This window comes from Schistocerca gregaria, chromosome 7, assembly GCF_023897955.1.
Source record: "Schistocerca gregaria isolate iqSchGreg1 chromosome 7, iqSchGreg1.2, whole genome shotgun sequence".
NCBI lineage: Eukaryota > Metazoa > Arthropoda > Insecta > Orthoptera > Acrididae > Schistocerca > Schistocerca gregaria.
The window spans coordinates 165,535,180-165,548,853 of record NC_064926.1 but is presented as its reverse complement, the minus strand read 5'-3'; the positions used below and the strand labels follow the sequence as shown (position 1 = coordinate 165,548,853).

Genomic DNA, 13,674 nt, shown 5'->3' with positions numbered 1-13,674 from the left:
CGGCACTGTATGCTTAAATGATGATGGCGTCCTCTTGGGTAAAATATTTCGGAGACGAAATAGTGCTCCATTCGGATCTCCGGGCGGAGACTAATCAGGAGGACGTCGTTATCAGGAGAAATAAAACTGACGTTCTACAGATCGGAGCGTGGAATGTCAGACCCCTTAATTGGGCAGGTAGGTTAGAAGATTTAAAAAGGGAAATGGAGTGGTTAAAGTTAGAAATAGTGGGAATTAGTGAAATTAGGTGGAAAGAGGAACAAGACTTCTGGTCAGGTGAGTACAGGGTTATAAATACGAGTACAAAATCAAATAGGGGTAATGAAGGAGTAGGTTTAGTAATGAATAAAAAAATAGGAGTGAGGGTAAGCTACTACAAACAGCATAGTGAACTCATTATTGTGGTCAAGATAGACACGAAGCACACCCCTATTACAATAGTAAGAGTTTGTATGCCAAGTGACTGGAATTCGATAGTAGGAAACGTAGAAGGTGAATATCGAATGAGAGTAAGAAATGAAAGAGGTAGCAGCTTCGTAGAATTTTGCACAGAGCATAACTTAATCAGAATTGTGAAAGAAGGTTGTATACATGGAAGAGGCCTGGAGATACTGGAAGGTTTCAGATAGATTGTATAATGGTAAGACAGAGATTTAGAAATAACGTTTTAAATTATAAGACTAAAACTGAAGAAATTGCAAAAAGGTGGGAATTTAAGGAGATGAATCTGAATAAACTGACAGAACCACAGGTTGTAGAGAGTTTCAGGGAGAGCAATAGGGAACGATTGACAGGAATCGGGGAAAGAAATACAGTAAAAGGAGAATGGGTAGCTTTGAGGGATGAAATAGTGCAGGCAGCAGAGGATCAAGTAGATAAAAATACAAGGGTTAGTAGAAATCCTTGTGTAACAGAAGATATATTGAATTTAATTGATGAAAGGACAGAATATAAAAATGCAGCAAATGAAGCAGGCAAAAAGGAATACAGATGTCTCAAAAATAAGATCGACAGGAAGTGCAAAATTGCTAAGCAGGGATAGCTAGAGGACAAATGTAAGGATGTAGAGGCATATCTAACTAAGGGTTAGATAGATACTGCCTTCAGGAAAATTAAAGAGAAAAGAGAACCACCTGTATGAGTATGAAGAGCTCAGATGGAAACCCAGTTCCAAGCAAAGCAGAAAGGTGGAAGGAGCATTAGAGGGTCTATACAAGGACGATGTACTTGAGGACAGTATTATAGAAATGGAAGAGAATGTAGACGAAATGGGAGATATGAAGTAGTTTCTGAAAGAATTTGTATCGAGTGTAGCCATGTATGGAAGTGAAACATGGACAATAAATAGTTTAGACAAGAAGAGAATAGAAGCTTTCGAAATGTGGTGCTACAGAAGAATGCTGAAGATAAGATCGGTAGATCAGATAACTACTGAATAGAAATGGGGAGAAAAATGTGTGGCACAACTTGATTAGAAGAAGGGATCGGTTGGTAGGACGTGTTCTGAGGCATCAAGGGATCACCAATTTACTTTTGGAGGGCAACGCGGAGGGTAAAAATCGTAGAGGGAGACCAAGGGATGAATACACTAAGCAGATTCAGAAGGATGTAGTATGCAGTAGGTACTTGGAAATGAAGAAGCTTGCACTTTTTAAACTGAAACCTTCGCTTACATGTTTTCTTAATATTAAGTAGAGAACCCCGAACACATGCATGATGACCATTCAAAAGGATCTATTGCAACCTCTGATTTGGTTAGTATCTAAAACGAATTTCGTTGAAAATGTAGCGATTTATTCTCGCCTGGTTTGTTAACCATTTGTAACTTTCAGAGAAGCGTCATGAGTGGCGAATTTTGAATAAAATCTACAAGTTTCTCTTGTCGCCATGTTAGAATATGCTTCTTATACCAAAACACATCTGAGTTTACATAGTCTCACCTCACTAACATGTTGTGCAGACGCAACTGAGGGAATTCTGGAACAGTGGTTTATTAAGTTTATTGAGTGAGAAACTGTGGAAATATAAGGTTAGCATCTGATGAAAAAGCACACTGTCGGTACAAATTAAACGTGTAAGTCGTCACCTGTGTTGTTCCAAAACCCATAGCATTTATTATTTCAACAGAAATCGATGGTCATCCATCGCCTTTCATCGAAAAACTCAGTGGTTGGTCGAGTAACAAGTTAGATAATTAAGTTTTCCATAAAAACCATGTGGCAAAATACACTCCTGGAAATGGAAAAAAGAACACATTGACACCGGTCTGTCAGACTCACCATACTTGCTCCGGACACTGCGAGAGGGCTGTACAAGCAATGATCACACGCACGGCACAGCGGACACACCAGGAACCGCGGTGTTGGCCGTCGAATGGCGCTAGCTGCGCAGCATTTGTGCACCGCCGCCGTCAGTGTCAGCCAGTTTGCCGTGGCATACGGAGCTCCATCGCAGTCTTTAACACTGGTAGCATGCCGCGACAGCGTGGACGTGAACCGTATGTGCAGTTGACGGACTTTGAGCGAGGGCGTATAGTGGGCATGCGGGAGGCCGGGTGGACGTACCGCCGAATTGCTCAACACGTGGGGCGTGAGGTCTCGTCGACCTGGGACCGGACCGCAGCGACGCACGGATGCACGCCAAGACCGTAGGATCCTACGCAGTGCCGTAGGGGACCGCACCGCCACTTCCCAGCAAATTAGGGACACTGTTGCTCCTGGGGTATCGGCGAGGACCATTCGTAACCGTCTCCATGAAGCTGGGCTACGGTCCCGCACACCGTTAGGCCGTCTTTCGCTCACGCCCCAACATCGTGCAGCCCTCCTCCAGTGGTGTCGCGACAGGCGTAAATGGAAGGACGAATGGAGACGTGTCGTCTTCAGCGATGAGAGTCGCTTCTGCCTTCGTGCCAATGACGGTCGTATGCGTGTTTGGCGCCGTGCAGGTGAGCGCCACAATCAGGACTGCATACGACCGAGGCACACAGGGCCAACACCCGGCATCATGGTGTGGGGAGCGATCTCCTACACTGGCCGTACACCTCTGGTGTTCGTCGAGGGGACACTGAATAGTGCACGGTACATCCAAACCGTCATCGAACCCATCATTCTACCATTCGTAGATCGGCAAGGGAACTTGCTGTTCCAACAGGACAATGCACGTCCGCATGTATCCCGTGCCACCCAACTTGCTCTAGAAGGTGAAAGTCAACTACCCTGGCCAGCAAGATCTCCGGATCTGTCCCCCATTGAGCATGTTTGGGACTGGATGAAGGGTCGTCTCACGCGGTCTGCACGTCCAGTACGAACGCTGGTCCAACTGAGGCGCCAGGTGGAAATGGCATGGCAAGCCGTTCCACAGGACTACATCCAGCATCTCTACGATCGTCTCCGTGGGAGAATAGCAGCTGCATTGCTGCGAAAGGTGGATATACACTGTACTAGTGCCGACATAGTGCATGCTCTGTGGCCTGTGTCTATGTGCCTGTGGTTCTGTCAGTGTGATCATGTGATGTATCTGACCCCAGGAATGTGTCAATAAAGTTTCCCCTTCCTGGGACAATGAATTCACGGTGTTCTTATTTCAATTTCCAGGAGTGTAGAGATGCAAGAGGATGTAGACGAAATGGGAGATATGAAGTAGTTTCTGAAAGAATTTGTATCGAGTGTAGCCATGTATGGAAGTGAAACATAGACAGTAAATAGTTTAGACAAGAAGAGAATAGAAGCTTTCGAAATATGGTGCTACAGAAGAATGCTGAGGATAAGATCGGTAGAGTGAAGAGTTTGACAGAGCACTGAAAGACCTAAGTCGAAACAAGGCCCCGGGAGTAGACAAAATTCCATTAGAACTACTGACAGCCTTGGGAGAGCCACCCCTGACAAAACTCTACCATCTGGTGAGCAAGATATATGAGACATACTGACCCTACGACTTATCTTAGAAAATAGATTCAGAAAAGGCAAACCTACGTTTCTAGCATTTGTTGACTTAGAGAAAGCTTTTGACAGTGTTAACTGGAATACTCTCCTACAAATTCTGAACGTGGCAGGGATAAAATACTGGGAGCAAAAGGCTATTTACAATTTGTACAGAAACCAGATGGCAGTTATAGGAGTCGAGGGGCACTAAAGGGAAGTAGTGGTTGGGAAGGGAGTGAGACAGGGTTTTAGCCTATCCCCAATGTTATTCAATCTGTATAATGAGCAAGCAGTAAAGGAAACAAACAAAAATTCGGAGTAGGAATTAAAATCTATGGAGAAGAAATAAACACTTTGAGGTTCGCCGATGACACTGTAATACTGTCAGAGACAGCAAAGGACCTGGAAGAGCAGCTGAACGGAATGGACAGTGTCTTGAAAGGAGGATATAAGATGAACATCAACAAAAGCAAAACGAGGGTATTGGAATGTAGTCGAATTAAATCGGGCGATGCTGCGGGAATTAGCTTAGGAAATGAGACTCTTAAAGTAGCAGATGAGTTTTGCTTTTTGGGAAGCAAAATGACTGATGATGGTCGAAGTAGAGAGGATAAAAAATGTAGACTAGCAATGGCAAGGAAAGCGTTTCTGAAGAAGGGAAATTTTCTAACATCGAGTATAGATTTAATTGTCAGGAAGTAGTTTCTGAAAGAATTTGAATCGAGTGTAGCGATGTAATGAAGTGAAACATGGACGACAAATAGTTTAGACAAGAAGAGAATAGAAGCTTTCGAAATGTGGTGCTACAGAAGAATGCTGACGATAAGATCGGTAGATCACATAACTACTGAATAGGAATGGGGAGAAAAATGTGTGGCACAACTTGACTAGAAGAAGGGATCGGTTGATAGGACATGTTCTAAGGCATCAAGGGATCACAAGTTTACTGTTGGAGGGCAATGCGGAGGGTAAAAATCGTAGAGGGAGACCAAGGGATGAATACACTAACCAGATTCAGTAGGACGTAGTATGCAGTAGGTACAGGGAAATGAAGAAGCTTGCACTTTTTAAACTGAAACCTTCGCTCACATGTTTTCTTAATATTAAGTAGAGAAAGCCGAACCCACACATGCATGATGACCATTCAAAAGGATCTATTGCAACCTCTGATTTGGTTAGTATCTAAAACGAATTTCGTTGAAAATGTAGCGATTTATTCTCGCCTGGTTTGTTAACCATTTGTAACTTTCAGAGAAGCGTCATGAGTGGCGAATTTTGAATAAAATCTACAAGTTTCTCTTGTCGCCATGTTAGAATATGCTTCTTAAACCAAAACACATCTGAGTTTACATAGTCTCACCTCACTAACATGTTGTGCAGACGCAACTGAGGGAATTCTGGAACAGTGGTTTATTAAGTTTATCGAGTGAGGAACTGTGGAAATATAAGGTCAGCATCTGATGAAAAAGCACACCGTCGGTACAAATTAAACGTGTAAGTCGTCACCTGTGTTTTTCCAAAACCCATAGCATATATTATTTCAACAGAAATCACTCAGTGGTTGGTCGAGTAACAAGTTAGATAATTAAGTTTTCCATAAAAACCATGTGGCAAAATACTATCCTTTTTGCATGCCATCATTTGCTAAAATCTCATTTCGGTATCTCAAACCGTTCTTGAAATATTAGAAATCTTGTCAATATTTCACTCTGTCCTTATCACTGGCGTGGCGAGATCGCAAATGATTGCGCTACATCAAATCAGTCATCTCAAGATTGGCGACAGACAGAGATCTCCATCAAATTCTAAAGAAAAAGTAAGTATGTTAGCTAAATTTCATACGCAGCAACATATTATGTAACGTGCACCAAAGACAAAATCATGGCGACCTCAATTTTTCATTGTAAACTTTTTTCGAATTTCGATCAGTGTCTTACTTCCACAGATATATCACAACTATGGCCATTAACGAAATTATGGCCACATCATCATCAACCTGACATATAAAGCAATAAGTAACGAAAAAATGAAATTTTTTACCGAATAGTTTCTGTAAAATCGTTTGAGTAAGATTGCAGTGCGTGCCCCCGGTTCTGTCACTGCCGACCAGCCGGAAGGTAGCAAACACTCACTCCCTCCCATTCTGAACAAACGAAGGAACTCGCCCAGCACTTTGGACGAAATCTGGTCACTGCGCAGACTCTACCTTCGGTGCGGCAACGAGGATAGAGAAACGGAGTGTTCCAGACTGTGTTAGCTGGAGTCATGTGTGGAAAGTGAACGGGTTAGCTCGTTAGTAGCACTACACGTTTCGGTGTAGACAATGCTGAATGAATAAGATCTTATTTGGTCGCCAAGCATGTAAATACTAACTTACCGTGACTCTGCGCACAATGCAGAGCAGATTGCGTAAAAGTGGAATTGTTTTAATATGTATTGAATACTAACTTTTGTTGTCTTTTTCAACATTGTTAACAGCTTGAATGGCGTGTGATTCTATGGACGAACATTTATTTAGAGGGCTATTCAGAAAGTAGGGCCCGATCGACCGCGAAATGGAGACCAATGAGAAAATCAAATGTGTTTTATCTGCACCTTCCGGCTGCTTCTCTACATAGTCGCCGCTCCGACACAGACATTTTGTGTAGCATTGCAGCAACTTTCCAGTACACTTGAAATGGAAGACAGCCGCATCTATTTTCCGCCCGTTGTCTACGCTGGTCTACGACTCGTTGTCTGAGCCAAAATGTCTTCACAGCCAACGGATCAAGTGAACAGAGGTGAAACTCAGGGGGAGTCAGTTACGGGCTGTATTGTGGGTGATGAAGCACTTCCGATCGGAAACGCTGCAGGGGCATCTTCATTGCCCCAGCAGAATGCGGCCGAGAATTGTCGTGAAGAAGAAAACGCACGACAGTTATGCTGGCTGCATGGCATCAGTGAAATCTCTTTCCAGGGCCTCATACCTGTCGGAGACACTATTTTGTAGGCACTGCTCACTGTGCGCTCGGAGTTGAAAAGAGGGATGTGACCCAATTGACGGGCATACTAGAGACACTGTCCAAGACATGTGTGCAAGCTTCTTCGGATTTTCACTGTGGTTTCCATTTCGCGCCCAATCAGGCCTTACTTTCCGAACAGCCCTCGTATACCAGTTTTAAGGGGTTTACAGCTTTAACTACTAATTTATTTCCCTTAAGTACAGATGCTGGCAGACCTGAACTTTAAATTGGACTTCTCAGTCGGTAGATAGAGAGCCTTAGCTCACTCACTAGTAACTTTAATTACAGCCTCACGCCAATAGAACAGCCATCGTGGACTAAGTGCTGTCACTGCACTGGGACATCATTCGAGACACCTCGGTGGTGGACAATTAGAACTTTTGTGTTTTCTGCCGAGACGCAGTAGAATACAGCTATGGGCCCTCGCATGCGCTGTCTTGACCTGCTAGAACACAGCTATGGCACGTCACATGCTATAGAATCAAAGTACAAATTTGAACAGGCGAGTGTTGGGTTGAGTTGTTTGGGGGAAGAGACAAAACAGCGAGGTCATCGGTCTCATTGGATTAGGAAAGGATGGGGAAGGAAGTCGGCCGTGTCCTTTCAAGGGAACCATCCCGGCATTTGCCTGAAGCGATTTAGGGAAATCACCCAAAACCTAAATCAGGATGGCCGGACGCGGGATTGCGTCCAGTGTGCTAACCACTGCGTCACCTCACTCAGTAACAGGCAAGTATAAGCGATAGCAATATCGAGGAGGGAATACGCAGGAAGGACACTCAGACACTGATTGCGAAGGACATTGCCACTTGTTTGAGTCAGGTTGCAGAGGTTGATTAGTTCCCGAAACGTTACCGCATTTGCTGTATTGTATCCGCTATATTAATCTCATATCCATTAGCAACTGAAATTTTGCAGTATTTTGTGAGATAAGAAAGTTCCACTGACGAACGGATGACGACTTCATGTCAGTAGGAATGGCAGAGGACCGAATTGGCGGAAAAAGACTGCAGATGACTTACCTGAGGTGGAACAGGCCTCCCAGGAAAGGGAACATGGTGGCCAGGCTGAAGGAGACGGCACTCAGCGTCTCCGGGGCGAGTATCTTGCGGAGCTCGGCCAGCATGTCGGACCTGGAGTCGTCGAGGGCGCCCCCCCTGATGCCCATGGCGCACGACGACACCACGTCGGTCGTGTAGCGCATGCACAGCTCCCGTGCCTCGAGCTCTCCTGGAAGCAGAGCGGGCAGGTTTCACGGAACGTGAATAACCTGTTACGGGACACCTCCTCTGGACAGGAGAAACAGTTGCTTTGCCATTAATAAAGGAATACTGGCATATAACTCCAGCATTATTGTCCTCGAAAGACTTTGAAGTTTTCTTCTCTGTAGCTGTTTGCCTTTTCTGCTCGTACTTATGTATCACAACAGTAGAGTATCAATAGCTTGCATTTGAACAGTTGTCAGTAGTCTCTTTAGGTTTTCTTATTGGTAACGCCACATAGCGCTCTGTATAAAAAAATCACTGGCTGTGCTGTGCGCAGTCTGTGGCTAGTTTGCATTGTTGTCTGCCATTGTAGTGTTGGGCAGCGGCAGCTGGATGCTAACAGCGCGTAGCGTTGCGCAGTTGGAGGTGAGCCGCCAGCAGTGGTGGACGTGGGGAGAGAGATGGCGGAGTTTTAAAATTTGTAAGAATTGGTGTCACGAACTGATTTATATATTATGACTATTAAGGTAAATACATTGTCTGTTCTGTATTAAAATCTTTCATTTGCTAACTATGCCTATCAGTAGTTAGTGCCTTCAGTAGTTTGAATCTTTTATTTAGCTGGCAGTAGTGGCGCTCGCTGTATTGCAGTAGCTCGAGTAACGAAGATTTTTGTGAGGTAAGTGATTTGTGAAAGGTATAGGTTAATGTTAGTCAGGGCCATTCTTTTGTAGGGATTTTTGATAGTCAGATTGCATTGCGCCAAAAATTATTGTGTGTCAGTTTAAGCACAGTCGTGTATAAATTGTTCAAAGGGGACGTTTCATATGTCGACCCTTAGCCGAGGATACCTCACTGGAATCTTCTGATTTTTTCTTGTAGTTTGTGTAATTAATGTAGATTTTTTTTATTGCTAGCGCGTAATCATAGAGGGAATTTCCTTTGTAGTTGTAGTCTTTCATTGTTGTGCAGTACAACAGTTGTGGCATGCATGTAGAGTTGCACCAAGTATTTCGCAGCTGCGCTTGCAATTCAAAAATGGTTCAAATGGCTCTGAGCACTATGGGACTCAACTGCTGTGGTCATTAGTCCCCTAGAACTTAGAACTACTTAAACCTAACTAACCTAAGGACATCACACACATCCATGCCCGAGGCAGGATTCGAACCTGCGACCGTAGCAGTCGCACGGGCGCTTGCAATTACTAGATATTATTTTCAGTGCTATGTTAATGTGTTCTCTTATTTTTGCTCTTCAAATTGTGCTTTTTTGTGTTGTCGTGTGAAATATTGTGACAATAATGGCGTGTGAAAAACGTAATACTAGGCTCCAAAGTAAACTGAGAAATGACAGTGAAGACGAAAGCAGTGTGTTAGCGCCACCATGTAATGAATTAACTAATGTTCAAAGTAGTAATTTGGTAATTGTGCATAGGGAAATGGAGCGGGTTGCAAATAATGGTGTAGGCAGTGAAACAATTAGTGAACAGGGAAGCATTATCGATCGATTGGTCGGCAACAGCTCGCGTCAGGAATCCGATATGACAGGACACAATCTTGCAAATACTGTAGATTCAGGTTTTGCGTCCTCACTGTTTTCTCAAATAAGCCGAGACACATTTTCTGCTTGTCAAACTGTGAATGTTGCCGGTGCAAATGCACTGCCGAAAAGCATAGATGATCAGATTCCAGACACTAATACATTATTATTGCAATTAATGCAACAAATGAAACAAAACCAGAGACAAACACAGCAACAGTTAGACACAATGGAACAAAATCTTCAAAAGTTAGACACAATGGAACAAAATCAGAGACAAACACAGCAAAAGTTGGACACAATGGAACAAAATCAGAGACAAACACAGCAAAAGCTTCAAAAGTTAGACACAGTGGAACATGTTGTTGTTGTTGTCTTCAGTCCTGAGACTGGTTTGATGCAGCTCTCCATGCTACTCTATCCTGTGCAAGCTGCTTCACCTCCCAGTACCTACTGCAACCTACATCCTTCTGAATCTGCTTAGTGTACTCATCTCTCGGTCTCCCTCTACGATTTTTACCCTCCACGCTGCCCTCCAATGCTAAATTTGTGATCCCTTGATGCCTCAAAACATGTCCTACGAACTGGGCCCTTCTTTTTGTCAAGTTGTGCCACAAACTTCTCTTCTCCCCAATCCTATTCAATACCTCCTCATTAGTTACGTGATCTAACCACCTTATCTTCAGTATTCTTCTGTAGCACCACATTTCGAAAGCTTCTATTCTCTTCTTGTCCAAACTAGTTATCGTCCATGTTTCACTTCCATACATGGCTACACTCCAAACAAATACTTTCAGAAACGACTTCCTGATACATAGATCTATATTCGATGTTAACAAATTTCTCTTCTTCAGAAACGCTTTCCTTGCCATTGCCAGTCTACATTTTATATCCTCTCTACTTCGGCCATCATCAGTTATTTTACTTCCTAAATAGCAAAACTCCTTTACTACTTTAAGTGCCTCATTTCCTAATCTAATTCCCTCAGCATCACCCGATTTAATTTGACTACATTCCATTATCCTCGTTTTGCTTTTGTTAATGTTCATCTTATATCTTCCTTTCAAGACACTGTCCATTCCGTTCAACTGCTCTTCCAAGTGCTTTGCCGTCTCTGACAGAATTACAATGTCATCGGCGAACCTCAAAGTTTTTACTTTGTCTCCGTGAATTTTAATACCTACTCCAAATTTTTCTTTTGTTTCCTTTACTGCTTGCTCAATATACAGATTGAATAACATCGGGGAGAGGCTACAAACCTGTCTCACTCCTTTCCCAACCACTGCTTCCCTTTCATGCCCCTCGACTCTTATTACTGCCATCTGGTTTCTGTACAAATTATAAATAGCCTTTCGCTCCCTGTATTTTACCCCTGCCACCTTTAGAATTTGAAAAAGAGTATTCCAGTCAACATTGTCAAAAGCTTTCTCTAAGTCTACAAATGCTAGAAACGTAGGTTTGCCTTTTCTTAATCTTTCTTCTAAAATAAGTCGTAAGGTCAGTATTGCCTCACGTGTTCCAACATTTCGACGGAATCCAAACTGATCCTCCCCGAGGTCTGCATCTACCAGTTTTTCCATTCGTCTGTAAAGAATTCGCGTTAGTATTTTGCAGCTGTGGCTTATTAAACTGATAGTTCGGTAATTTCCACATCTGTCAGCACCTGCTTTCTTTGGGATTGGAATTATTATATTCTTCTTGAAGTCTGAGGGTATTTCGCCTGTCTCATACATCTTGCTCACCAGCTGGTAGAGTTTTGTCATGACTGGCTCTCCCAAGGCCGTCAGTAGTTCTAATGGAATGTTGTCTACTCCGGGGGCCTTGTTTCGACTCAGGTCTTTCAGTGCTCTGTCAAACTCTTCACGCAGTATCGTATCTCCCATTTCGTCTTCATCTACATCCTCTTCTATTTCCATAATATTGTCCTCAAGTACATCGCCCTTGTATAAACCTTCCATATACTCCTTCCACCTTTCTACCTTCCCTTCTTTGCTTAGTACTGGGCTGCCATCTGAGCTCTTGATATTCATATAAGTGGTTCTCTTCTCTCCAAAGGTCTCTTTAATTTTCCTGTAGGCAGTATCTATCTTACCCCTAGTGAGATAAGCTTCTACATCCTTACATTTGTCCTCTAGCCATCCCTGTTTAGCCATTTTGCACTTCCTGTCGATCTCATTTTTGAGACGTTTGTATTCCTTTTTGCCTGCTTCATTTACTGCATTTTTATATTTTCTCCTTTCATCAATTAAATTCAATATTTCTTCTGTTACCCAAGGATTTCTAGCAGCCCTCGTCTTTGTACCTACTTTATCCTCTGCTGCCTTCACTACTACATCCCTCAGAGCTACCCATTCTTCTTCTACTGTATTTCTTTCCCCTATTCCTGTCAATTGTTCCCTTATGCTCTCTCTGAAACTCTGTACAACCTCTGGTTCTTTCAGTTTATCCAGGTCCCATCTCCTTAATTTCCCACATTTTTGCAGTTTCTTCAGTTTTAATCTACAGGTCATAACCAATAGATTGTGGTCAGAGTCCACATCTGCCCCTGGAAATGTCTTACAGCTTAAAACCTGGTTCCTAAATCTCTGTCTTACCATTATATAATCTATCTGATACCTTTTAGTATCTCCAGGGTTCTTCCACGTATACAACCTTCTTTCATGATTCTTAACATATGCTTGAACAAACACGTGAAGATTTAACTACTGAATTACATAAAATCGAATCGAAATGTCAAAAAGTCTGTAATGACGTAAAAACACAAATTTGTGAGCATTTCCAACCTATTTTTTCGCGGCATGAAAATGCATTACAGAATCACGAAGCAGCCATAAAAGAACTGCAAACAATTGTTCATGAAAATCATGAGACCTTGCAAGCTAAAATTGACTCAGTTGCATCCACCGATTCGGTTACGCAACTTGCAAGAACTCAGGAAAACTTAAAGGTCACAGTAGATTCGATTTCAACACAAATGGACACTCTGAAACTTGGTTCAGAAAAAAACACTGAGGAAATGTGTTCACTATCGGAGAAAGTAGCCGAACTTTCAGATCAGTTCACTAACTTATCTACGAAGGTAGATGATGATCTGAATGACACAAAACCTGTAGCCTTCACTGACACTGAAGAGTATGAACAAATTAGGAAATTCAAATAGAATCAAAATCAAATCAACACACAGTACAAAAGAGAAATGCGGGAAGTACAAGATCAGTTGGCTCAAGTAATACAAGAATTACATATTTCAGAGGACACTCGCGCCCCAGTATGGGAAGAGGGACATAGCAATACAGAACAACCACAAAATAATAACACAGGGCATTTCGGAAATCATGAAAGTAATTGGCAAAATACACCGAATTTTGAGATGGAACCGCCGAAACGACGTAACAATGACCGATATGCGACCCGCCGACACGATGATTTTGACTATAAGCTGTTCATTACTACACGTAAATTCAAAACATTTAAGAATTCTGGCAACGACATTCATCCACAAGCGTGGCTCCATCAATTCTCTCATTGTTTTCCTCCCAACTGGTCACTAGAGCACAGATTAGAATTTATGTGTGGCTATTTAGAGAATGAACCAGCTGTAAGAATGCGATCGGTCATTCACGATTGCCACAGTGAAGGAGAATTTTACCATGCCTTCCTCTCAGCATATTGGTCCCAAGCCACACAAGACCGAGTAAAACATAGCATCATAATGATGAAACATTTCGAACAATCTGAATTTTCCAGTCTTGTCAAATATTTTGAAGACATGTTACATAAGAATCAGTATCTTTCAAACCCATACAGCCCCTCAGAACTCATCCGCATTTGCTTAATCAAAGTACCTGAACATTTACGACAGATTATTTTAGCAGGACGATGCAAAGACGACATTGAAGCTTTTCAGGGACTGTTACAAGAACTGGAAATTGACACTGACAATCGAACGCGAAAACAGGAACACAACAATTACAGGTCACACCTGTCACAATTCCGCGATGACAGAAA

General features: G+C 42.7%; 1 protein-coding gene across 3 annotated transcripts in view; it reads right to left on the bottom strand.

Moving 5' to 3' along the window:
• The window catches only part of LOC126281508 (probable cytochrome P450 6a13), a 210,936-nt gene that overhangs the window by 24,587 nt on the left and 172,675 nt on the right, over window positions 1–13,674 (bottom strand). For all 3 annotated transcript variants that reach the window (XM_049980530.1, XM_049980529.1, XM_049980528.1), the window contains exon 5: window positions 7,945–8,152. In XM_049980530.1, the coding sequence (XP_049836487.1) occupies window positions 7,945–8,152 (208 nt within the window). The remainder of the gene's footprint in view (window positions 1–7,944; window positions 8,153–13,674) is intronic.